Below are 25,571 nucleotides of genomic sequence, written 5' to 3'. Positions count from 1 at the left end.
ATTTTAAAAATTAAAAAATAATAATAAATAAAATCTGAAGCAATGCTTCTCCTTTGTTCCCATGGTTCCAGTGGCTCTGCATCTCTCCAAGTAAATCCCAGTCATGATAAAGCCTTGTAGTATTCTCTCGAGGAAATCTAGCTTCCTGATCTCCATGTCCTGCCGCTCTTCCCCTTACTCATTCTAGTCCTGCCAAGATGGCCTCCCTGATGTCCCCAGTCTCAGGGCCTTTGCATGTGCTGTTCTCAATGCTTGCAATAGCTGTTCTCCCAGAAACTGCTTAGCTTATTGTCTTCAGGTCTTTGCCAGACTGTCACTTCATACCCTACTCCTGCAATAAAAATATCACCACCACCCTCCACCCCATAGATACTATTCCCCTCCTTCTCTGCTTTGTATTTCTCTAATTTTTTTTTTTTTTTTTTACTAATTTGCTTGACTGTCCAGAGAACAGGAATCTTCTGTCTTTTCTATTGATTGCTGTTTCCCTAACACAGTCCGACACATAAAAAGGAACTCAATAAACTTATTGAATGAGTAAGTGAATTCTTTTTCTCTTCAATTGCTGAAGGAGAGCTTTGGAGAAAGGATGAGACAATTAACTCAATTCTCCATCTAATAGAAAAAAAAGGTGCTTCCAGGCACTTACCTGCTCCCCGACTGGGAGGGTCCCGGGCTGGGGGTGGTGGCCTATTACTCTGTAGCGAGGGAGAAGCTGAGGTGGGTGGAGGAGGCGCTAGGCCTCTGACAGGCCCCGGTGTCTTCCTATGCAAAGAATTGTGTCTCTGGGGCAGCTCAGGGGCTGACTCGTTAGTGGGACTGGAGGGTCCATTGGGGACCCCAGGAGGCTGGCGGTAAGGCGGAGGAGGAGGAGCCAGAGACTGGCCACTTGGTCCCGTTCTAATATTCACAGGGGAAGGAGGTGGTTTGACTGGGGGTGGAGCAGGAGGTCCCTCTCGACCAAGGTGCAGCCTTTGTCCAGGTGTGGGCGGCAAGGGTTTCTCTCTGTTGTAGGCTAGGGCTTTGTTGCTGTGCACAGGCAGAGGTGTAGGGGGAGCGTTGGCCCGCCGCCCCGGGGGTGGTGGAGGAGGGGCAGAGCTGCTGTGCTTCATGCCTGTACTGCTGGTGGTATTAGGCCTAGAGAGGTCCGGTAATGATGGTCTCTGCATCCGGGGCAGTTCTGGGAGTGAGGCTCGGCTGCTGTCTGTATCATCTTGAGGGCGCCCACTGGCTGTAGACACCGGTGGCCTTGGGGCAGCAGCTCGAGAACTGGGGACTTGTTGGGCTGGCTTACCAGCTAGGTTCTCTACAAATACAACATACATACATGTTGGTCAGTATATCCTTCACCCAGCCTCCTTAGAGTAACCTGCATGGTAGCAGGTAAATGCCTGTATAGTTCTGGGTTTCAATCTGGTTTCAGGTTCAGGGCCCACTAACAAATACTGCTGATACAAGATGAACACATTTTTATTTAATCCCTCAGCTTTGGCTTTATTCTACTCTGTAACCCCTCCCCTGCTCCCTTTTCTCCTTTCTCCCACCTCTACCACATGCCTTAACCCTAGATGGCCCACTTGGGACTAGTTAGAAATTAATGCACTTGGGAAATATCCTAATAAAGTACTGCTCAGATACCTGAACCATCCTTGGCTCCCACAGGTCGGAGCTTCGGCACTCCCCCTTGGAAGAGACCTCCCTTGGGCTGCAGGGCAACTGCTCCAGAGCCATAACCACCACTGCTTCCTTTGGGTTCTGGAAAGCATACCATTAGGGTTTTTACTTCACATGCTCCAAGCTGGTGACCAAGTCAATCCTGAGGAGAAACCCCTCCTCTATTTGGGCTTTAATTTGCAAACAAACCAATCTTGCTTTTGCCTTTGCATTTAAATTAAAAATAAAATTGCTAGGCCTCTCAGATCCACAGCTTCATGTGGAGATAAAATTCTACACTGTGATGAAAGAAAAAGAACAAAAGGAAAAAGAAGCCAAACTTCCCTTATTTAGGAAAGGCAGAGGGAAAACCAGGATAAAGACAGGCTCAGAGGAGTGTCTCTCCAAGTCCCAGATGGTAAGGGGGCCAATGACTCAGGGACCCAGGTGTGAACAACTCTCCAGAGGCCTATCTGAATGGACACCTGTGACAATTATAGAAATCATCGTTGGCTTCAGCTTAGTGGTTTTTAGTAATACAGTGGTCTCCTCAGAGAACTGCCAAAGATATACCCTAACAAGCACTAGTTACAGTAGAAGAGAATCTTACCCTAGAGAACACTTCCCAAAGGTCAAAAAAGAAACTTCTAAGATATTCAAATGAACAGAGGCAAAGATGGCCAAAGAACATTCAAAGAAAACTCTCCTAAAGGACAAAACTCTCCCACTCAAGGCCCAACAATAAAAATGACAGGCCAGCCAAGTCTCCAGCTTGATCCTGGGACCCTGGTGGCTCACTAGGAAATGAAGCTTAGACTCACTCTCAAGGATGGGAGCACTCCGATCATTAACATTGGTCACCTTCTTCAGCTTGGTCCCTTTGCAGATATCCTGTAATAGGGCACCTCGACCCCGCTGCTCATCTCTACTCAGCTTGGGCGGCTCTGTGTTTGCCTGGAGGGAGAGGGGAAAATAGAACTATTCATCCTAAATAGTTCCCTTCACCACAAGGTTGGGATAAATACCTTAAGCCAAACTGGATTTCATTAATGCCCCTCTAACCTAATCAGACCCTGCGCCAAATATCACTACCAATGCACGTTTTCATTCTTCACTTTCATTCTTCTTAGTCCTTCCCCTGTTGTGCCTTCTGCAAAGGGTGTGGTCTCCTTCCTGTTAAGAAGCTTCTGAAAGGAGGCCTACACTAACACCAAGTACCTGTGTGCTGGGCTTGTATGTTAGATGCTTTATACGTATCAAGGCAAATAATGAGTCCCTACTATGCCTCAAGTTAAGCATGCTACTTCTGTTATCTCATTTAAATCTTGAAATATTGGGGCGCCTGGGTGGCGCAGTCGGTTGAGCGTCCGACTTCAGCCAGGTCACGATCTCGTGGTCCGTGAGTTCGAGCCCTGCGTCAGGCTCTGGGCTGATGGCTCAGAGCCTGGAGCCTGTTTCCGATTCTGTGTCTCCCTCTCTCGCTGCCCCTCCCCCATTCATGTTCTGTCTCTCTCTGTCCCAAAAAAATAAATAAACGTTGAAAAAAAAAAATTAAAAAAAATAAAATAAAAAGAATAAATAAATCTTGAAATATTTTTATGAAGTATTATTATCATTACTCATTTGGAAAGTGAATAGTTGAATAGTTCCCTGAGGCCATACACCCAGTACATAGGAAAGCAAAGATCCAAACCCAGACACTGACTCTAAAATGCCCATCTTATCTCAACTAACAGACCTTACTGCTTCCCTATTACTTCATCTTCTAAACAATGTTATAAAATAGACCATATTATTCCTATTCCAAAAATGAGGAAGTGAAGGTGTAGAGAAGTTAATGTCACATGGTTAGAAAATGCAGAGCTGGTCTGATTGTGTAAAGCCCATGCCTTTCCCACTTTCCCTATGGTCTCTTCCAACAACATATTTCTTTTCTTTTTTGAATTTTTTTTTAATGTTTATTTATCTTTGAGAAAGAGAGACAGAGCATGAGTGGGGGAGGGGCAGAGAGCAAGGGGGAGACAGAATCCAAAGCAGGCTCCAGGCTCTGAGCTGTCAGCACAGAGCCTGATGCGGGGCTTGAACTCAAGAACCACGAGATCATGGCCTGAGCCAAAGTCAAGACGCTTAACCGACTGAGCCACTCAGGAGCCCCCTATATATTTATCTTTGAGTTGTTCACCTTCCACCTACCTCTTAAATGCCATTTCAGAGCCCTATCCTCAGCCTCCATCTAAACCTCCCCAAGCAAGCTCATCCAGTCCCATGGTTTCAATACCACTGATAAGCCCTAGTATCTCTAATGTTTCTATCTCCTCACCACTTCTGGCCCTGAGCTTCATACCCATGTGTGCCAATGTCTCCAGGACATCTCCAAATGAATATCCCACACATACCTAAAATGAAACACATCATACATACCATGTTCCTTACAAAATTTTTAAATGTATAGCTTTTAAAAATAACCACACAATGGAATTTTTTGGAAATCATTAAAAAAAAGGATTCTAAAATCCATCTGGAAGATTAAGCAGAGGGAAAAAAAACTAAGAAAATGGGACTTGCGCCACCAAAAGCTAGAATCGACTACAAGGGGAGCACAGGGACAGACAGCTAGATAAATGGAACAAAACAGAAAGTCCATAAACAAACCTAGCTCTATGTAAGAAATAATAAAAGTGTATTTCAGCAGTGCAGAAAGCACTGATTATTAAATATAAGCTACTGATAATAACTGGTTAATTTGGGGAAAAAATCATAAAGTTAAACCCCTACCTCACAGCTTCTTCTCAAATTCTAGCTGAGTTATAAAATGTAAATGTAGGGGTGCCTGGGTGGCTTAATCAGTTAAGCGTCCAACTTCAGCTCTGGTAATGATCTCAAGGTTTATGAGTTCGAGCCCAATGCTGGGCTCTGTGCTGACAGCTCAGAGCCTGGAGCCTGCTTCAGATTCTGTGCTCCCTCTTCTCTCTGCCCCTCCCCCACCTGCACTGTCTTTTTCTCAAAAATAAACATTAAAAAAAATTTTTTTAATGTAAATGTAAAAAAAAAAACTCACATAAGTACTATATGGAAAAACACATAAAGGGAAGAATATGACAACTAAAATAGGGAAAGACCGAAAGACTTTTATTTACTTAGGAATATAATAAGCAGATGATATACTGGAAGAAAAAATCATCTGTAACACATACAGATAATGTCCTAAATCTACAGAGCATTAACATAAAGAGGACTTATAAATCAACAGGATAATAAGCAAAGGATATGAACTGCGTAAAAGAAATCAGAGAACCAGCATATACGAAAAAAATTCAACCACAAAAAAAATTTTTCAGGCTAAAACACAGTATCATCATTTACCAATGAAACTGGTAAAAGGTAAAATTCTAACAGGAGACTGCTAGCTGCAGAAGGCAGCATCCACTGCTCACTGTTGTACAGTGCCTGACACACTGAGGTTGCTCAAAAAAATGTGAAGAACAGTAACTGTCTTATGGTGGTCATAACAATTCAGGGAAACAGGTACTCTTGTATCACCTGGAGTAAGACAGATTAGTATGATCTTTCTAGAAAGTAGTTTATGTATCAAACATCTTCAGAAAGTCTACCACAAGAATTCTATCTCCAGGAATTAACTTCAAGAAAACAAGTAGAGGGGCACCTGGTGGCTAGGTCAGTTAGGTGTCCCAACTCTCGATTTCAGCTCAGGTCATGATCCCATGGCTTCGTGGGTTCAAGCCCCATGCTGGGCTCTGCACTGACAGCATGGAACCTGCTTGGGGTTCTGTATCTCTCCCTCTCTCTGTCACTCCCTTACTCATGCTGTGTGTGTGTGTGTGTGTCTCTCTCTCTCAAAATAAATGAAAACTTAAAAAAAAAAAAAAAAAACTAGAGAAGTATACAAACATGTTAATAATTGCAAAAAACTTTATAATAGCAAAGAAGTGAAAATAATCGAAAGTTCAATAAGGGAACACTGATGGCACAAGCATAGAAGGGAATGCCAGTTAAGTTCTTCAAGATGTGGCAGTAAATATCTTTACACAGCAGTAAATGTGTGACATAGTCAAGTAAAAAAGATTATAAAACAATACACTTAAGAGGATTTGGATTCATTTTCTCTTCTATAGAACAGGAAAAATAATAGAACCTATCTCATAGGGTAGTTTTGAAAATTAAATGAAATAACACTTTTTGGGGTGCCTGGGTGGGTGGCTCAGTTGGTTAAGCGCCCAACTTTGGCTCAGGTCATGATCTTGTGGTTGGTAGGTTGGTACGTTTGAGCCCCACATTGGACTCTGTGCTGACAACTCAGGAGCCTAAAGCCTGCTTCAGGGGCCCCTCCCCCATCTCTATCCCCCCTCTCCTCAAAAAAATAAACATTAAAAAATTAAAAAAAAAAAAAAACATTTTTCAAGAGCTTATCACAGTGCCTGATGTATAAAAAGAACTCCATAAAAGCAGTAGCTAAATTTCAAGGTACATCTATATAGAACATCTGCAGGATATACACAGGTACTAACAAAAGTTAATTTGGGGTAATACTTCTCTATATTTACTTGAATTTTCTAGTTTTCCTATCATAAATATGTAAAACGTAAGATGCTAACAAAGGTTAATTATTGATAGTTAAACATTTTCTATTTTTATTGGCACTCTAATTTTTTCCACATTTTTAATACAGTAAAAAAAATTTTTTTAATGATAGCACTAACCATTTAATGATGTGAGAAGTCATTCACGATGTATTAATGAGTGAGAGCAGATTAGAACTCAGTACGCATAGCAGTGTGGGGGAGGGGAAAAGAAAACAAAACAAATCAGTATGTATATACAGCACAGCCTCCTTTTTAAAAAAGTAGAAGATAAAAGGGAGGAAGGGAGGGGACGGATATACACAAAACTATTATGAATCACTGGATTAAGTATAATCCTTTATATTTATACTTTATACTTATCCATAGTTAATACATTTCTTTTTTAAATGTTTATTTATTTTGAGAGAGAGAAAGAGAGCAGGGAAGGGGCAGAGAGAGGGGGAGAAAAAGATTCCCAAGCAGGCTCCGTGCTGTCAGCTAAAAGCCCAATGTGGGACTTGATCCCCTGACCCTACGATCATGACCTGAGCTGAAATCAAGAGTCAGACGCTCAACCAACTGAGCCACCCAAGAGCCCCAATTTCTTTCTTTTAAAAATAAATCCTATGCCCACGATGGGGCTCAAACTCACAACCCCAAGATCAAGAGTCCCATGTTCTACCAAGTGAGCAGCCAGGCATCCAAGCCATAGTTCATAAATTTCTTACTCATTACTTTTGTAAAGAGAAAATTATTAAAACATTACTAAACATATCCAAAATTGAGTTCATATCCTCCTCCACAAACCTGTTTCTCTTTGTCAACAACACCATCATTCAGTCCCCCAAACTAGAGTCATTCCAACTTCCTTCCTCTTCCTCAGTCTTACAACTGTTACCAACTCTTTAAGATTTTACTTTCTAGGGGCGCCTGGCTGGCTCAGTTTGTTAAGCATCCAACTCAATTTTGGCTCAGGTCATGATTTCACGGGTTAGTGAGTTCAAGCACCGCAACAGCCTACTTGGGATTCTCTCTCTCCTTCTCTCTCTGCCCCTCCTCCATGCACGCGCGCACTTGTGCCCTCTCTCTCTCTCAAAATAAACAAACTTAAAAAAAAAAAGATTTTACTTTCTAAATGTCTCTCATCTTCATTTCTTCCATCTTTGCTGCCTTAGTGCAAAACTCTCGATTTTCAACTGTAACAGCCTTCTGTCTCCAGTCTCAACCCCAACCTACTATCCACACTTTTCTAATGCACCCAATCAGTTGATTCCTGCTGCTAAAAATACACTACCTCCCTATCACTGCCTGGAGAAAAACCCAAACCCTCTCAGCCTGTGCCTGCCTCCAGCTTCATTTCCCACCACACCCCTCCAGCAATGATCCGATCCTGGGTGTGATTTCCCACACATCAGCACCCTTCCGTTCTACTTCAATACCAAGTGCCTGCCCTCACTCTTCACTTTCTGGCTAAATGCTACTCATCTGTTAAGACTCCGCTCAAGTATCACCTCCTGGCTAGAAGCCGCCTCTGACTGCCTCCACTCCCTCCAGAGCCGGTAGGTGAGGCCTGCTCCTTTATGGCTTCATTTATCTCTGTGTAGCATGGAATTTGCCTGCTGACTTGTCTGTTTCACCCATTGTGCTGGGAGCCTTTGAAGGCAGAAATTGTCCTTTCTGGCCAATGGTATTACAGATTATTTTTAATCTGTTTTTCTCATCTGCATGTTTTCCCTCTCTTTCAATTACATAAATAAATCTTATTGGGAAAGAGTCAAGCAACATAGAAAGAAGTATGGAGTAAAATTATCTGGATTTTCTAAGTTGTATGCCAAGCCAAGTCTCTGACACGAAGTACACAACAAAAGGCTACTGAGTAAATGACTAAGACAGCATGATGCAGAGCATTAACCCAGGAAGTTATACAGATCCAAGGATATACTTTGGGTCCTTGAATCCCACTATGACCAGAGCAGCTCTGCTTTCCATTTCACTTATTGGGCTTCCACATAAAATTTCATCCAGAAAGAGGGTTCATACATACCCTCAAACAAAATGTCTGAAAACCAGAACTTACGGAAAAAAAACAAGTGGGCAGACCTGAACTCTAGTCCTAGTTCTAAAATAAATTAGCTAGGCAAGTCACTTTGCCTCCTTAGGGGCACTACCTCTCATCTGTTAAATACCTAAGACACACATACACCGACACTTTCAGGCACTATTTCTCATCTGCTAAACACACACACACACACACACACACACACACACACACACACACACGATATTCATTCCCTCAAGTTTCTTTTGCTTTAAAATTTTACAAAAATGAGATAAAGCAGGCATGCCTGGCTGGCTCAGTTGGTAGAACATGAAACTCTTGATCTTTGAATTCTACCCTACGTTGAGTGTAAAAATTACTTAAAAATCTTAAAAAAAAAAGAGAGAGAGAGAGAGAGAGAGAGAGAGAGAAAGCACCCAAGTTGCTTCTTTCTCATGTAACACCAGATATCACAAGAGAAAGCACCCAAGTTGCTTCTTTCTCATGTAACACCAGATATCACAATCCACATATAGTAAACATGGTTGCCTCTTCGGTTCAGAAGCCACATTGCTTTTTTTCCTTCGGTTATCAAACCTTTAAGTCTTCGTACTAATATTTTCCGGAAACTCCTTTCTTTTTTGATGGTGTAGTAGACTTAATGGACTTGGCCTTAGGATGAACTGGTTTGGAGTGGAAGAAAAGGAGATGAAACAGTAGCAAGTAACAACCAGGAGTTGCCATCCCTTTTCTCAACAATGCCAGAGAAATGCTGTGCTCACCTTTGTAGAATAGTTTTGGGGCAAAAGACTAGTTCCTGTTCTGATGTGACTTGTCCAAATCTCCATTTATACTGAACCAGGCCAAAAAAAAAAAACAAGATAAGCCATTATAGTCCTAAGAGGACCATTCAAGAATCAGAAACAGTTAATGAGGAGAGACTTCATGTATTTTTTTCTCCATCTTTCTATGCCACGTATCTTTGAGTACTCCATGTCTTATACCAGGAAGCCCTAAGTATCCATTAAGGTTTTGAGATAGCCAGGTGGAAGAAGTACATACCTGATTAAAAGTGGGAGGTGGAGGAGGACCAGGGGGCGGTGGAGGGGGAGGAGGAATTGGCATCCTTGCCCTGCTCGCAGTTGATACTGCTTTCTCTCCGTTTTAATTTGCAGCTTTAGGTCACTCATATACCTGCAAATGAAATGGAAATTCTTAAGAACAACTCTGCCGTCAGAGACACTGAGTACTCAGGGGGACTTAGGGGACCAGGCAGGACAGGATACCAGAGAGAAACCAAGCAACTCTTCTCCTAGTTCTTCTGTGATATAGTCTAGGGTTCAGTAAATATTTTCTGTAGAAGGTCAGGTAAGAAATATTAATATTTTAGGCTTTATAGGCCACATATGGTCTCTGTAACATTTTATTCTGTAACATTTTATTCTTTGATTTTATTTTGGCAAAAATTTTTAAACAAACTAGTTTTAGGGGCGCCTGGGTGGCTCAATCAGTTAAGTGTCCAACTTCGGCTCAGGTCATGGTCTCATGGCTCATGAGTTCGAGCCCCACGTCGGACTCTGTGGCTGACAGCTCAGAGCCTGGAGCCTGCTTCAGATTCTGTGTCTGGGTCGCCCTCTCTCTCTGCCCCTCCCCCACCTGCACTGTCTCTCTCAAAAATAAACATTAAAAAAAAGAGCAGTTTTAGGTTGACAGCAAAATTGAGCAGACAGTACAGAGAGTACCCATATATTCCTGTTCCCCTGACACACACATACACAGCCTCCGTTATCGACATCCTGCAGTGGAACATTTGATACAATGGACACCTCATTACCAAAGTCCATAGTTTACATTAGGGCTTACTCTTGGTGACGTATTTTGTTTGGACAAATGTGTAATGACAACTACATACCACTGTAGCATCACACAGAATAGTTTCACTGTCCTAAAAATCTGTGTTCTGCCTATTTATCCCTCCTTTCCCCTAACCATTGCTCTTTTTTACTGTCTCCATAGTTTTGTCTTTTCTAGAATGTCATATAGTTGGAATCATATAATACGTAGCCTTTTTCAGATTGGCTTCTTTCTATTAGTAATATGCATTTAAGTTTCTTCCATGCCTTTTCATAGCTTGATAGCTTTATTAGTGCTCAATAATATTCCACTGTCTTCATGTGCAACAGCTTGTTTATCCATTCACCTACTGAAAGACACCTTGGCTGCTTCCAAGTTTTAACAATTATGAATATAGCTGCTATAAATATTCTTGTGCAAGTTTTCATGTAGACATAAATTTTTTGCTCATTTGAGTAAATACCACTGAGTGTGACTGCCAGATCATATGGTAAGAGCTACATTGGATAACAAACTGCCCAAATGTCTTCCAAGTGACTGCACCATTTTGCATTCCCACCAGCAATGGATGAGAGTTCCTGCTGCTCCACATCCCTGCCAGCATTTGGTGCTGTCAGTGTTTTAGATAGGTGTGTAGTAGCACTATCTCACTGTTTTAATTTTCAATTCCCTGATAACGTATGAAGTTAAATCCCTTTTCATATGCTTACTTCCCATCTGTGTATCTTTTTTGGTGAGGTGTCTGTTTAGGTCTTTTGCACAGTTTCTAATAAGGTTGTTTTCTTATTGTTGAGTTTTAAGAGTCTTTGTCTGTTTTGGATACAGTCCTTTACCAGATGTGTCTTTTGCAAATATTTTCTCCCAGTCTGTGGCGTATCTTCTCACTCTTGATTTTTACATTTTAAAACTACATTTTTACATTTTAAAAATACAAAAACCATTTATTCACAGGTCATAGAAAAACAGACCACAGCCCAGATCTGACTCACTGGCCAGTCTACTGACCCCTACTATACTCACATCCTTGGAATCTGATCAGAGCATAAACACCATGTGAGAATTTAGCTACTTCTCAGATCACACACAAAAAACTATACAGCTGTCCCCCAATTATTATAGTCTGTAAGTGATCCTCATTTTACAAATGAGATTAAAACCAGGGAATTGTCTTACTTTAAGACATTAAAGTAGGGGGCAAAGATAAAACCAAAACTCAAGAGCAAAACTCCCCCAAAAAGTTGGTCCCAAGGAAATCCCACTTCTTGACCCTCTCTCCCCCAAAAACCAAAGCCAAAATAATATTAGCACTGAGAGTACAAATTACAGATGACAAGAAAGGTACAACTTCACCAATTAATCCATGAAAGAACCGCTTCCAGAAAAGCAAGGTGATTAGATTATGACCCAAGAAATCGACAAGTAGCCCCTAGCACAGATGAGAGACCATGTGTACCAAGCCAAGTTTAAAAGATCAAACCAGCATGACAATCCACTGAGGAGGGTTGGTTCTGAACTCTTTACAAGGGTGATCACAATTTCCCTGTGAATAAAGGATATGACTTAAACACTTCTCTCAGTGTTCTCAAAACCATTTAAACACTTCCTCAGTGATGAAAATAAAGAGCAAATATTTCAAAGGTTCTAAGAAACTAAAAATCTTTAGAGGTGGGTAGAATTTGATTAGAAACATGACTGTGAAAGTCTTCAAAATCCCAACCCTTCCAGTAATGCCACTATAGGTTGGATGCCCAACAGAGCTTTTTGCTCCAATCACAAAACTGGACAGTACTCTGGCTAGATGGTTCCCATGGGGAATGGTGTCTGAACTCACTGCAAGAATCAAGAAGTTGACTGCTCTCCAAGGGAAACACCATTTCTGTTTCAAAGCTAAGTCTAGTTTTTCTTTGCCAGGGATCTAACATACTGGGCTTTAAAAACTGATTAAAATAGGGGAGGCTGGGTGACTCGGTCGATTGAGTGTCTGACTCTTGATCTCGGCTCGGGTCATGATCCCAGGACCGTGGGATGGAGCCTGCTCAAGAGTCTCTCTCTTTTCCTCTGCCCCTCTCCCCACCTTGGCTCTCTCTAGAATATAAAAAACAAAAATATTTTTTAAAATTGATCAAAATAGTAAATCCTCACGATCTACCTGTAATTGGGAGGGGGAATGCAAATTTAAAATAAAGATTACAGAGATGAAAAAATTTTCTTCTGTTTGAATTTTCTGGGTTCACTCTGACAGTTCCCCCAAAGCATTCTTTTAAAAAGCTAGCAGGGGTGCCTGGATAGCTCAGTCGGTTAAGTGTCTGACTCTTGATTTCAGCTCAGGTCACGATCTCATGGTTTGTGAGATAGAGCCCCTCATTGGGCTCTGTGCTGACATCACAGAGCCTGCTTAGGATTCTCTCCCCACCCCACTCCCCCCTCGCACCCTCTCTCAAAATAAATAAAGTTAAAAAAAATTAAAAGCTAACAGTAAACAATAGGCAAAAATAATAATCTACTCAGAAACAAACATTTTCAACTAATTCCAGTCACCGCAATTCCTGCCTTTTCTGAGTTCCCAGTTCTACCTACCTTTGCCATTGCCATGACTGAAATGGTCTCCTAGAATGACCTGGAAAAGAGATTCAGACAAATCTCTAATTCTTTTCATATCCACAAGTGATCCAACCTACATGCTACAAAGTAAGGAGTGATCTAGAAGTGGTCAACCTTATGCCTTACAGTGACCACCATTTATTAGGTAAAATAGAAATTCTCTAGCAAGGCATATCTTTTCTATAAAGCAATCTACTGGAAAAGACCAGTTATATTAATTACACAGTTACAGACACCTTCTTTTAAAATAGGCTCAATTCAAACTCCAACTTCAAAATAGATCCATTAAAAAAAAAAAAATCACCATCATGTGACAGATTTTAGTGTTGAAAACCAGCAGGGCTTTCAACCTTTCTTCTGCCTCCATAGACTGCATGCGTGACATGCTCCTATTATTGACACTTATTATACAACAATATGCTATGGTAGGGTATCATTGCTTTCCATCTTACAGGTAAGGACGCTAAAGCTCCAGGAGTGGATACAATTGCATGCATGCATGCACACTAGAGAAAAAGACTGATCTAAGTAAGGGCACTGCCCAAGATCACTTTGGAGTAAACTGCAGAATTAGGACTCAACACCAGCCCTTCTGATCTCCTGCAATTTTGTTAATCGCCACGGAAATCATTTCTGCTGGAAATTGGTTTGGTTTAACAATTTTCTAGTATTTTCCCCAAATGAAAATTCAACCCACTCCAAATTTCTATTTTATTAACAGAATACAAACAGCTCTCTCTAGGTTTCCCAAGAGCAGCCCAACTTAAGTAAATTTACATTAATACAACATTCCTTTCCCTGAAAATCCCCAAAAGCTTTATTCAAGCTAATTTAAGATGGATAACAATCACTAAGCCAAAGTAGAGGGTCTGCTTTTAGTTAAAAATAAGTGAACCAAAACAGTTCCTAAAGTTTTGTAACAGAATAACAAGTTTTAGTGGCCAATTACTTTTATTTATTATTATTATTATTATTATTATTATTATTATAGAAAGAGAGCATGTAGGAGTGTGCACATGCAAGCGGGGGAGAGAGGCAGGGAGGGAGAGAATCTTAAACAAGCTCCACTTGGGCCTCAATCCCAAGACCCTGGGATCATGCCTGAGACAAAATCAAGAGTCAGGTGCTCAACTGACTGAGCCACCCAAGTGCCCCATGGCCAGCTACTTTTAAACAAAGGACAAATTCCAGCCCTTCCAGAAGCACTGTCTATTGCAATTTTTAAAAACTAACAACCCTGAGATTAAACCTAAACCTAAAAAGAGGGTTCTCTACATAATTTTAAGCCTTTCCTTTCTGATCTTTTAAATGAGAACTATAAAACCTCACCATCTGTGCTCTTCAGAGTCCTTGATTTTCAGAAATGTTGTGAGGCTGCCTCCAGTTCACCAACACACAAGTTCTCATTCCCTTTGTAAGCCCTTCTACCTCAAAAACCATGACAGAATAAGCTTTTCATTCACATCCTCAGGAATCCGTTTCTTTTAAATCGAGTTCAGAAAGCAGTATTTCAAATCTTTCTGATGTCAAAATTATCACAGAACTCAGAGATAAGTCTTCATAAAATTCAAACAACGCACTTTTAAAAAGCAATGCACTCTTCTGTTCCTCAAAAGACAAAACCTAGTTTTCTATTCAATTTCCTAATGTTTCATTCCAAATATGTATTTTGTAAGAGCAAACTTCCTGAGTACAAAGACATCGAAGGGGCTCCTGACTGGCTCAATCAGTAGAGCACGAGACTCTTGATCTCCAGGTTGTAAGTTTGAGCCCCATGTTGGGTGTAATTACTTAAAAATAAGGTGTTAAAAAAAAAAAATGCTGAGTTGCTATCAGGGCGCCTGGGTGGTTCAGTCAGTTGAGTGTTTGACTCTTAATCTCAGCTTAGTTCTTGATCTCAGCGTTGTGAGTTCAAGTCCCGTACTGGCTCCATGCTGTGCATGGAGCCTACTTAAAAAAAAAAATTTAGGGTCTCCTGGGTGGCTCAGTCAGTTGAGCATCCGACTCTTGATCTCAGCTCAGGTCACAATCCCAGGGTCATGGGATTGAGCACTGCATTGAGCTTGGGCTCTGTGTTGGACATGCAGCCTGCTTAAGATTCTCTCTCTCTCTGCATGCATTCTCTCTATATATAAAAAGAAAAAAAAGACATCAACTTTTCACATTTGATAAATGAAGAATCTAATTTAGTTGTTGCTATTTTCATATACTTAAAATAATCTGAGATATTCTAGTTACCACTACCATTTGGGGCCTTTATTGAAATGGCATTCTGCTATTATTATAAAACTCAAGTTTCAGGGTACCAGGGTGGCTCAGTCAGTTGAGCATCTGACTTTGATTCAGGTCATGATCTCACGGTTCATAAGTTCAAGCCCTGCATTGGGCTTGCTGCTATCAGCACAGAGCCTGCTTCAGATCCTCTATCCCACTCTATCTGTGCCCCTCTCCTGCTCACACTCTCTCAAAAAAAAAAAAAAAAAAAAAAAAAAAGAATAAACATTAAAAAAAAAAAACCCTCACGTCTCAATTACAAGTTATTTTTAAAAGAAAAAAGGTTTTTAATTTTAAATCTTAATGCCATGTACTTTCATTCTAAGAGACCTTAAGTAACAGCACTCTCCTTTCATCTCACCTTTGATTATCTAGTAAATTACAGTTTTTGTACTGAAGTACCCAACAAAATCCCACAAGGGAAAAGAAAAACTGACCTTAAAAAGTAGGCTGCCTCCCTCAGCAAAGTCTCAAGAGCCTTACCTTCTGCCTTACAAGAATCAGTTAAATGAATATGAATTTGGGATGTCAATAAGAAAATTCTTTTTTTAAGTACTCTCTATGCCCAATGTGGGGCTCAAACTCACGACCCCAAGATCAAGAGTCACATGCTCTACCTACTGAACCAGCCAGGAGCCCCTCTCTCCTTTCTTAAAAACATGTTCAATTCTTCTTCTTTTTTTTTAATGTTTATTTATTTTTTGAGAGAGAGAGAAACAGACCATGAGCAGGGAAGGGGAAGATAGAGAGGGAGACACAGAATCCGAAGCAGGCTCCAGACTCTGAGCTGTCAGCACAGAGCCTGACATTGGGGCTCGAACTCATGAGCTGTGAGATCAGGACCTGAGCCGAAGTCAGACACCCAACCGACTGAGCCACCCAGTGCCCCAAACATGTTCAATTCTTTACTATCCTATTAAACCTCTCCCCAGTATAAAGAAGCCGAGAGATAGATAAAAGAGACATTTCAAGATACTCTCTAAAAGACCAATACTCTGCCTACTCTGTCTCCAAATCATCTAAAGAAAAGAGAGTTTTGTCTTCAAGAGGAAAGGTTCCAGACATTCCCCTCAATGGAATTCTTCTGATCCAACAGTTCAAAGCAAAATAAATCTAATAGTATCAGAGATGGAACAATAAATGTTTGGCAGAAATAGAAAATCAACTGCTCTGAGACAAAGTCACATAATGCAGAATGCAGTTTTTGTTTGGTGTACTTTAATCTGAGTCAGAAGAAACTACAGCATTACCTAATAAGGCTTCAATAACCCAGGTAGGTGGGGTGGCAAGACTTTCCAAGCATAGACATTAAAAACCCATTGATGAATCCAATGTTCATAATCACACAACAAACCCTAGAAACATTTACCTCAAACAAGTTCAAAGTGAACAACTCCATTTTGTATTATTTCTCAATAAGGTTTTAAACAAAAAAGAATAGCAAAAAACCAAGAGTAACTGCAACAAATAAAAATAAGTAAAAAGTAGGGGTGCCTGAGTGGTTTAGTTGGTTAAGCACCTGATTCTTGGATCTCAGCTCAGGTCTTGAATTCAAGCCCTATGTTGGGCCCCGCACTGGGCATGAAACCTACTTTAAAAAAAAAAAAAAAAAAGTAAAAAGTGAATGGATAGATTTTTGTTGAAACTACATTCCAAATTCATTGGTAATTTCATCCCATTCTGATAAGCACTTACTACTGACTCAAATAACCTGTGTTGGCCCATTAGTACCCATGTAGACATTACTCTAAACTAAGAATTAAATTTAGAGGAACATTTCATATATGTATGTCCATTTAACCCAATGAGCTCTTTTTTTTTTTTTAAATAAAGATTTTATCTGTAAGTAATCTCCATACCTAACATGGGGCTCAAACCTGCAACCCTGATATCAAGAACTGCACATACCCCCTAACCCAATGAGCTCTTAAGCACAGACAGCACTGCATCTTTCTATAGTTTTCTTTTTTATTACTTTACAGCACAAAGTGTTCAGTAGTAATGTGTTGAACTGAACAAAAGTAAATTTAAGAGTAACACTGTCTGATTAGTCAGTCAGAGAAAGACAAAAATCATATGACTTCACTCATATGAGGACTTTAATAAGAGACAAAACAGATGAACATAAGGGAAGGGAAACAAAAATAATATAAAAACAGGGAGGGGGACAAAACAGAAGAGACTCATAAATATGGAGAATAAACTGAGGGTTACTGGAAGGGTTGTGAGAGGGGGGATGGGCTAAATGGGTAAGGGGCACTAAGGAATCTACTCCTGAAATCATTGTTGCACTATATACTAACTAATTTGGATGTAAATTTAAAAAAATAAAAAATTAAATAAAAAAAAAAAGAGTAACACTGTCTGAAAGAGCAAACAAGAGTGGTGGAAAAAAAGAAGTAAAGGATGAACATTGTGCCAGAAACAGAAAAAAGAATGGATATCTATGAAAAACAGGAAAGGAAGAAACACGGGACTGTGTGTAGTTCAGTGTTTGAAATTTTTTTAACTTGTTAAATTCAATCATTCATGAATTCATCTACCACCCAATGATATTTATTAAGCACCCATCACTTGATCCATTCAATAAATATTTTTTTAAGTTTACTTATTTTGAGAGAGAGAAGAGAGAGCATGCATGCAGAGAAAGAGAGAGACAGAGACAGAGAATCCCAAGCAGGCTCTGCACTGTCAGCACAGAGTCCGACACAGGACTTGAACCCACAAACTGTGAGATCATGACCTGAGCTAAAATCAACAGCCGGACACTTAACCAACTGAGCCACCCAGGCGTCCTCAATAAATATTTCTTAAGCATTCACTAGGAACCAAAGCACTGTTCTATAACAATGATTCTAAGCTGGAATGATTTTGTCCCCCAGGAGACATTTGGCAATGTCTACAGACATTTTTGACTGTCGTGACTAGGAGGGTGCTCCTGGCTTCTAGTGGATAAAAACATTCTATAATGCATAGGACAGTCCCCTACAAAAAGAATCATCTAGTTCAAAACGTCAATAATGCTGAGATTGATAAACTCAGTTCTAGAGGCTGAACAAGTTTCTACAATCTTGGGGCTTATGTTCTAGAAGAGATAAACAAGGAAACAAATACAATCTCGTATCTCAGTTACTGATAGAACGAATTTAAAAAAGAGAATCAGAAAGGCTGAAACTAGGAGTATGATGGAGTGTTCTCTTAGACAGGGTCGCAGGGAGAGGGGCTGGCTCTCCACAAAGAAGTCTCTCCATGAGCACACAACTCCTATGAACATCTAGGGATAGAGTATTCCAAAAAGAATTTTAAAATGGCAAGTAAAAAGTCCCTGAGATGAGAATGAGCTTGTCATGTCAGAGAACTAGTAAGAAAGCCAGGGTAGCTAGAATAGAATACAGACAAGAGTAGTAGAAGATGAAATCTGAGGCCTTACATGCCATTCTCCAAATCCCTTAAAAGTAGTATCCCAGGGCACCTGGGTGGCTCAGTTGGTTAAGCATCCGACTTCAGCTCAGGTCATGATCTCATGGTTTGTGAGTTCGAGCCCCACATCGGGCTCTGTGCTGACAGCTCGAAGCCTGGAACCTGCTTCGGATTTTGTGTGTCTCTCTCTCTGCCCTTCCCCCACTCGCACTCTGTCTCTTTCTCTCTCAACAATAAATAAACATTAAAAAAAATTTTTTTTTTAAGTAGTATCCTTCTCCATCCAACATGCCTATACTAAAGAAGTTTAAACCAACCAATAGTTTCACGCCCAGAGTAAACAAATTCAATCGGTTATCTCATTAATCCCATAGACTGTACTTGATCTCTTGGCTTAAGCACAGCTAGGGACCTAGATACTAGCTGGAAGCTTCCCAGGGTTAAAAATCACCTAATGATAATCTGTCTGCCTATCCACCTGCCCTTCAATTTTGCTCCTGAAAAGCAATACAGTATGGTGAGGTAGGAGCTCATTACCACAGTAAACACAATGGCATCCAGTTGCCAAACGAAAGAACTTCAACATGGGAGAAGTGCCAGGAGCTACCTAAGAGTATTCACATGCCACTCCAGGAGACTAACGAACAACAGGCTCCTATAATTATGTGGGAACTGATGTCAACACAGAATTATGAATACTCCTTCATGTGTTCTAGGATAGAATACAGTGGAGGGTTTCCACTAAAGCATTTTGGTTTCTCTAAAACATAAGGAAACAGACTAGAATGACTTTCGTGTCACAGATATTTAACCACCCTCCCACCAACCTGAAAAAAGGCTTTAAAAATAATCCACAGCCCTCTTCTCTCAATGGAAAAGGTGCTACCTTCCCCTTGAAATTCAATTCAGTCAAAACTGGTGAAACAGATTTCTATCATGCATACAGACAGAATTAATTAAAACTCCAAGGTTACTCCATGAAGGGAAAAAAAAAAATCACTCTTCCAACTGCAGGCATTTTCCATCATGGAAATCCAACTATGCAGCAAATAATAAAAAAATCCAACTATGCAGCAAGTAATAAAAAAATCACATACACACTGTGAATATTTAAACTGAAAATCCTACAATTTCTACCACTAAAGCTGGATTTTTACTCTCTACATCAATGACTTTTCACTGTTATACGCAGTACACAACCTTGAAAGAGAAAAGGAAAGAGGCAGAAGAAAGATATGTAACTGTATGAGGAAATCCTGTCTATATAATTTCTCTAACAAGAAACAGAAGTACACATCCCATGATGCAGCTTTTCCCCTAATATGACTCTTTCCTCTTGTCTTAGATTTGTTTAAAGCCCTAAAAACATAAACTCAGAAGTGTACTTATTCACATACTACTTAATGTAATATGTATTAGGTGCCACGGGTTATTCCCAGATACAGGGCAACCCAGGAGCCAAGCCCTCTCATCTAAAATGATGACAAATCAATGAGAAGTCTGCTCTTGTGTTCAATTAAATAACCACAACAGCAAAGAATGGCCCCATAAAAGAGATGGCTATAGATTAACTAATGCAAGATCAAGAGTAAATGAAATGTCTGAAAATTATCCTAAACAGAGGTCAGGGAATGACCTCACCAGAACCTACTACACCCCTCAAAGCAAAGAGAAAAATCCTGTTAACCTGAAAACACTAAAGTATTGGAAAGGTAGGGGAACATATATAGAAAACAGTCAACTGCAATAAATCGGTAGTAGTTCAAAGTAGTGTTTTGTAACATAGCCAGAGATCAATAATCTAGCAAACAATAACACTTTAGATTTAGAACTGTTTTTGTGGCTTCATTCACCAAAACTGTTTCAGAGGAACTTGCAAAACGTATTAGAGCTGTTTCTCTGGAGTTGTTCATCTTAGGATTTACATCAGCTCTACATCAGAGCCAACGTGACTTTCTCAGGCTGTATTTTAGCAAATAACAGCCACAAGATTTCCAAGAACCAAGAACTAGGATCCTAAACTTGGCCTCTGCATTATAAGACATGTACTAGTTGGTTCCTGACTGCCAAGCAATTCACAGCAACCAAAGAGCAGCTGCAAACATCTCATTTCCAGATGCGTTACAGACTGGCAGTAAATGGTTCAACCATTTTTCCTTTCTAGGCCTTAGGGATCCATAATACAAAAAGGAGAAGAGAATGTGCCCTTTCATATTATCAAAGATACAAACTTCAGATTACATCCTTTAACATCTCCAAAAATGATTCTGCATTAGTCCAAGGCAGATCATTAGTACATCTATTTTCAAAACCTTAAGTCAATTTTCCACTTCACCAAAAAAAAATTAACAGATTCCTGGATTTGGACAGCAAAATTATGCAGAGAGTAGCTCAATGTTCATAACTAATATTTCCTCCTCATCCACACAGGCCAAGAACCAATGGGTCTAGAAGTGCTAGCTAAAAAAAAAAATGGGAGTCACACAAGGCCAAAGCCATTAACATCAGCCAGCATTTAACCAGAGAAGAGAGAAGTTAATCAGATGAAGGACACACATTCTAATTTAGAAATCCAGACCAAAGCCAGACAGACTAAAACACAGTCTGAATACAAAAGCAATACTAGGTGGAGCCTGAGAAGTTTGCCTTAGAGACTTGGGAGCAATAAATTGTTTAAAAGGTTCTTCTAAAACAGAGTTTCCAAATTTACCTGAAGATAAGACATACCTTAGGGCATTTGTTTAAAACACACACCCACCACCCACCACACACACACACACACACACACAGAGCCACACGCACACTCCTGGACCCTAATCCAGACCTACTAAAATCAGAAATATTTCAGCAGAAAGATCTGGTGATCTGTATATTTAACAAGCACCTTAAGTAATACTTGGTATTAGGGAAGTCTGAAAAACATTGTTCTGAAAGAGTATTAATAATCAACTACACCAACACTATTGTGTCTGAACGGAAATCAGCAAGGAAAAGCTGATGAATAAGCTGGGTCAACATAAACGTGTTGCATGCATTTATCAGTGTTCCCTCATGAAACACCATTAAAACGACAAGAGATGTTTTTTTTAAGACCTAAACCTGAAAAAAAAAAAGAAAATGAAGAAAATGGGAAAGGATGCAACAGCAGGAGGATGTCAACAAAATTTTGGAAGCTGGAAGGCACATGCACTAGTGACAAGTAACTTCAAAGGAAGGAAACAGTTAAACACTTGCAGCAGAAAGTAGATTCCCACCACAGAATCTCAGAAAAAGCTCAGAAACCAAAGGCACCTGGTACCTCTGGACAAAGGGGCCTTGGAGGGGCTAAAACAGGAGAACTGATTGAAAGTCTGTAAAGGAAAGAGATGCCCCTCTGGGCACCTGGGTAGCTCAGTTAAGCATCTGACTTGGGCTCAGGTCATGATCTCACAATTCGTGAGTTTCAACTCTGCTTGGGGTGAGCTCATGCCCTGCTTCGGGTGAGCCTTGCTTCTCTCTCTGCCCCTCACTCACTTGTGACTTCTCTCTCAAAAAAAAAGAAAGAGGTACCCTCTTTCCCTTGCCCATGCTGCCAGGCAGAAAGCCTCTGAACCAAGGGAGCAGTTACAGCTTAGAGCAGGATTGCCATACTGTAAAAAGGGAGATCAAGTGAAAGTCTTCCACTCAGCGATGAGACCTGTCCCCGTTCCTCAGCTCTCCTCCCCAATTTGGTTCCAAAACACCTACTGCTGGGCTCATCCTCTCTATGCAGGAGATTGGAAGAGTCCTCTCCAAGGAAAATGACCAGTTGCCAATACATCCTACAGTGATGCCTACCACTTGATGAGCCAGGGCTCCACACTGAGAGCTTTTTAGTGCCTCATTCTTAAAAATAAACAGCCAAAAATTACCAGACATTTGAAGAAAATCTCTTACAGGAAAGACAAGAATCAAAGTAACAAAACAGAATTCCTGACAATGTGTGAAAATACTTATATATAAAGTTCTGGGGCACCTGGGTGGCTCAGTCAGTTCGGCTTAGGTCATGATCTCATGGTTCGTGGGTTCGAGCCCCACATCAGGCTCTGTGCTGACAGGTCAGAGCCTGGAGCATGCTTCAGATTCTGTGCCTCCCTCTCTCTCTGCCCCTCCTCTGCTTGCACTCTCTCTCTCTCAAAAATGAACAAATGTTAAATAATAATAATAATAATAATAATAGTAATAATAATAAAGTTCTGGAACAAAAAGAGCTTATGGAAATTTAAAATGCCAATAGCAAATATTAAAAATATCATAGAAGAGTTGGAAGAAAAAACTCAGAATATCTGAAAACTGAATGAGGAGGGAAAAACAGACAAACTCATGAGGAAAAAAAAATTAAGAGGACCAGTGTTGGAATTTCACCATCTGGATAATAGCGTTCCCAGAAAGAGAAAGGACAGAAATCACTACCAAAGAATACATTATCAAAAATATAATACAAGGGGCACCTGGGTGGCTTGGTCGATTGGGCAGCCGACTTTGGCTCAGGTCATGATCTCGCGGCCCGTGAGTTCAAGCCCCGCGTCGGGCTCTGGGCTGACAGCTCTGAGCCTGGAGCCTGTTTTGGACTCTGTGTCTCCCTCTCCCTCTGCCCCTCCCCTGTTCATGCTCTGTCTCTCTCTATCTCAAAGATAAATAAACGTTAAAAAAAAAATTTTTTTTAAAATATATAATACAAGAAAATTTCCCAGAATAGATGGAAATAAGCTTCAGACTGAAAAGGCCCAATGAATGTCAATCATGATGAATTTTTAAATAGTCACACCAAGGTATACAGTCATGTATCACTGTATTTCAGAATACCTGGGGTAAAGACAACATCCTAAAATCTATCAGAGAAAAAACAAATCCCACACAAAAAATCCAGAATCAGAACAGCATCAAACTTCACAGTCTACCACTGAAAGTCATAAGACCACAAAACAAGGCTTAAAGTTTCCAAATACCATCTCTAACATTTTACCTCCAAACTTCCAACCAATGTGCAGGCAGAAACAGGCAAGTCTCAAAAAAAATGCACCACCTCCAATGAACCCTTTTTCATAAAGCCTCTCAACGAGGCTCCACTAATGTAACTGTACTGAAAAGAGATTTACACTTTCCTCAGAGTTTAGGGATGAACTAGTGATTGATACTCAATAAATCAAGCAGAAGGAAGGAAAAAGGAAAGAAAAGAATGGTAATTATTATATTTAAAGGGAAAATCTATAAGGAAATACTGTATAAGCATAGTACACACAGTCATTATACTGGATGTTAATTTTTCTTCTTTAGGTTACATTTACCTGTATTTGCTTTCTGGGCTCATGGAAGATGGAAAGGGAGGCTGAAAACCTGGGAACTACATTTCCCAGAATGCCCTTTCAATGGAGTTGTGGTTTAAATTCCAACAGTACATATGGGTCAACTGGACCCATGGCTCAGTTGGAAGAGCATGCGACTCTTGATCTCAGGGTAGGGAGTTTGAGCCCCATGTTATAAATAAATTAATTAATTCCATCAGCACAGACTCATTCACTCAAGCCCTAGAAGATGTAAGAAAGGTATATGTCATTATTGCTTTTCTAGTAGCAATGAGCAGGTGTGTGGCCTCCAACAAATGACAGACATGTCGTTTTGCAGGTTTCCAATATTCTACAAACTGCCTGCTTTGGTATTTAAGATAGCCAAGATTATTAATGGTTAGCAGTTTGTAATCCCTGCAAAGTGGCTTTCCCTGACCTATGTTCCCATGATCTTCCAATGGTTGTGTAAGCATCTAATATCCTCTTTGAAATATCAAGAATGGTTTGTTTCTCTGATTGAACCCTGATACATAAAAACATATAAAATATTGGTTTAATAAAAACTGTGATGGGACTGTATTAGGAAAGTAGCAGAAAGAGCTGAGGATAGATAACAGTATAAGAATGCAAAATCAGGGATTTCTGGCTGGTTCAGTTGGTAGAACATGCAACTTTTGATCTCAGGGTTGTAAGTTTGAGCCCCATGTTGGATGTAGAGTTCACTTTAAAAAATCTGGAGCACCTGGGTGGCTCAGTGGGTTACGAGTCCAATTTCAGCTCAGGTCATGATCTCCCAATTTGCGAGTTCAAGCCCCACATCAGGCTCTGCACTGACAGCACAGAGCCTGCTTTGTATCCTTTGTCTCCCTCCCTCTCTGCCCCTCCCCTACACATACACGCGCTCTCTCTCTCTCTCTCTCTCTCTCTCTCTCTCTCTCTCTCTCACACACACACACACACACAAATAAACATTAAAAAAAAAAATCTTGGGGTGCTTGGGTGGCTCAGTCAGTTAAGCAACCAACTCTTGATTTTAGCTCAGATCATGATCTCAACAGTTCAAGAGGTTGAGCCCCACTTGGGCTCTGAGCTAACAGCACAGAGACTGCTTAGGATTCTCTCCCTCTCTCTCTGCCCCTCTCCTGCTCATGTGCTCTTTCTCTCTCTCTGTCTCTCTCAAAATAAGTAAATAAACTTAAAAAATATATAAAGGGGTGCCTGGGTGGCTCAGTCGGTTAGGAATCCAACTTCTGCTCAGGTCATGATCTCATGGTTTATGGGTTCAGGCCCGCATTGGGCTCTCTGCTATCACCACAGAGCCCACTTCGGATCCTCTGTTGCCCTTTCTCTCTCTCCCCTTCCCCCGTTCTAAAACAAATATTAAAAAAAAATTTTTAATTATGATAAAAATTTAAAAAATCTTTTAAAAAAGAATACAAAATCATCTTTCATAGAAATTCAATAGATAATATCTGAGACTAGAAAAACCAAGAAATGACAGTACAGGCATACCATGTAAAAATATGGAAATAATATGCATCAGGAAAAAAAAAAAAAAACACCGAAAGTACTAAAAATGAGGACAAATAAGGAGAAATGGAGCAGCTGTTCTTTTAATTATAAGTCTTGTAGTACTATTTGACTATTTAAATTGTGTATTCTTACTATTTCAACTTAAAAATCCAAACATTTAATTACTAAAAGGCAAAAAATCCTAACACTGTATAAGCAAAATCAAACTTCAGACTGACCAAAATTTCAAACCATAAGGTCCGTACTGGATCTGTTGCCAATGTAGTTAAAAACAGCAGAAACTCCCTCTCTCTCTGCCCCTGCCCTGTTCAT

The 25,571-nt window shown here is 40.3% G+C and overlaps 1 protein-coding gene across 5 annotated transcripts in view; it reads right to left on the bottom strand.

Annotated features, from left to right (window-relative positions):
• WIPF2 (WAS/WASL interacting protein family member 2) overlaps window positions 1-25,571 on the bottom strand; it is a 49,579-nt gene that overhangs the window by 14,653 nt on the left and 9,355 nt on the right. For 2 of the 5 annotated variants that reach the window (XM_045488750.1, XM_045488752.1), the window contains exons 2-6: window positions 12,703-12,742; window positions 9,334-9,465; window positions 2,475-2,607; window positions 1,639-1,755; window positions 650-1,306 (exon numbers count right to left, since the gene is read on the bottom strand). In XM_045488750.1, the coding sequence (XP_045344706.1) occupies window positions 650-1,306; window positions 1,639-1,755; window positions 2,475-2,607; window positions 9,334-9,396 (970 nt within the window). In that variant the 5' untranslated portion in view covers window positions 9,397-9,465; window positions 12,703-12,742. Of the gene's footprint in view, window positions 1-649; window positions 1,307-1,638; window positions 1,756-2,474; window positions 2,608-6,371; window positions 6,649-9,333; window positions 9,466-12,702; window positions 12,743-25,571 lie in introns of those variants that run through there. The other 3 variants (XM_045488749.1, XM_045488751.1, XM_045488753.1) reach the window with 2 other exon arrangements.

The sequence above is a fragment of the Leopardus geoffroyi genome, chromosome E1 (assembly GCF_018350155.1).
Source record: "Leopardus geoffroyi isolate Oge1 chromosome E1, O.geoffroyi_Oge1_pat1.0, whole genome shotgun sequence".
Classification (NCBI taxonomy): Eukaryota; Metazoa; Chordata; class Mammalia; order Carnivora; family Felidae; genus Leopardus; species Leopardus geoffroyi.
This window is presented reverse-complemented; position numbering and strand designations above follow the sequence as displayed.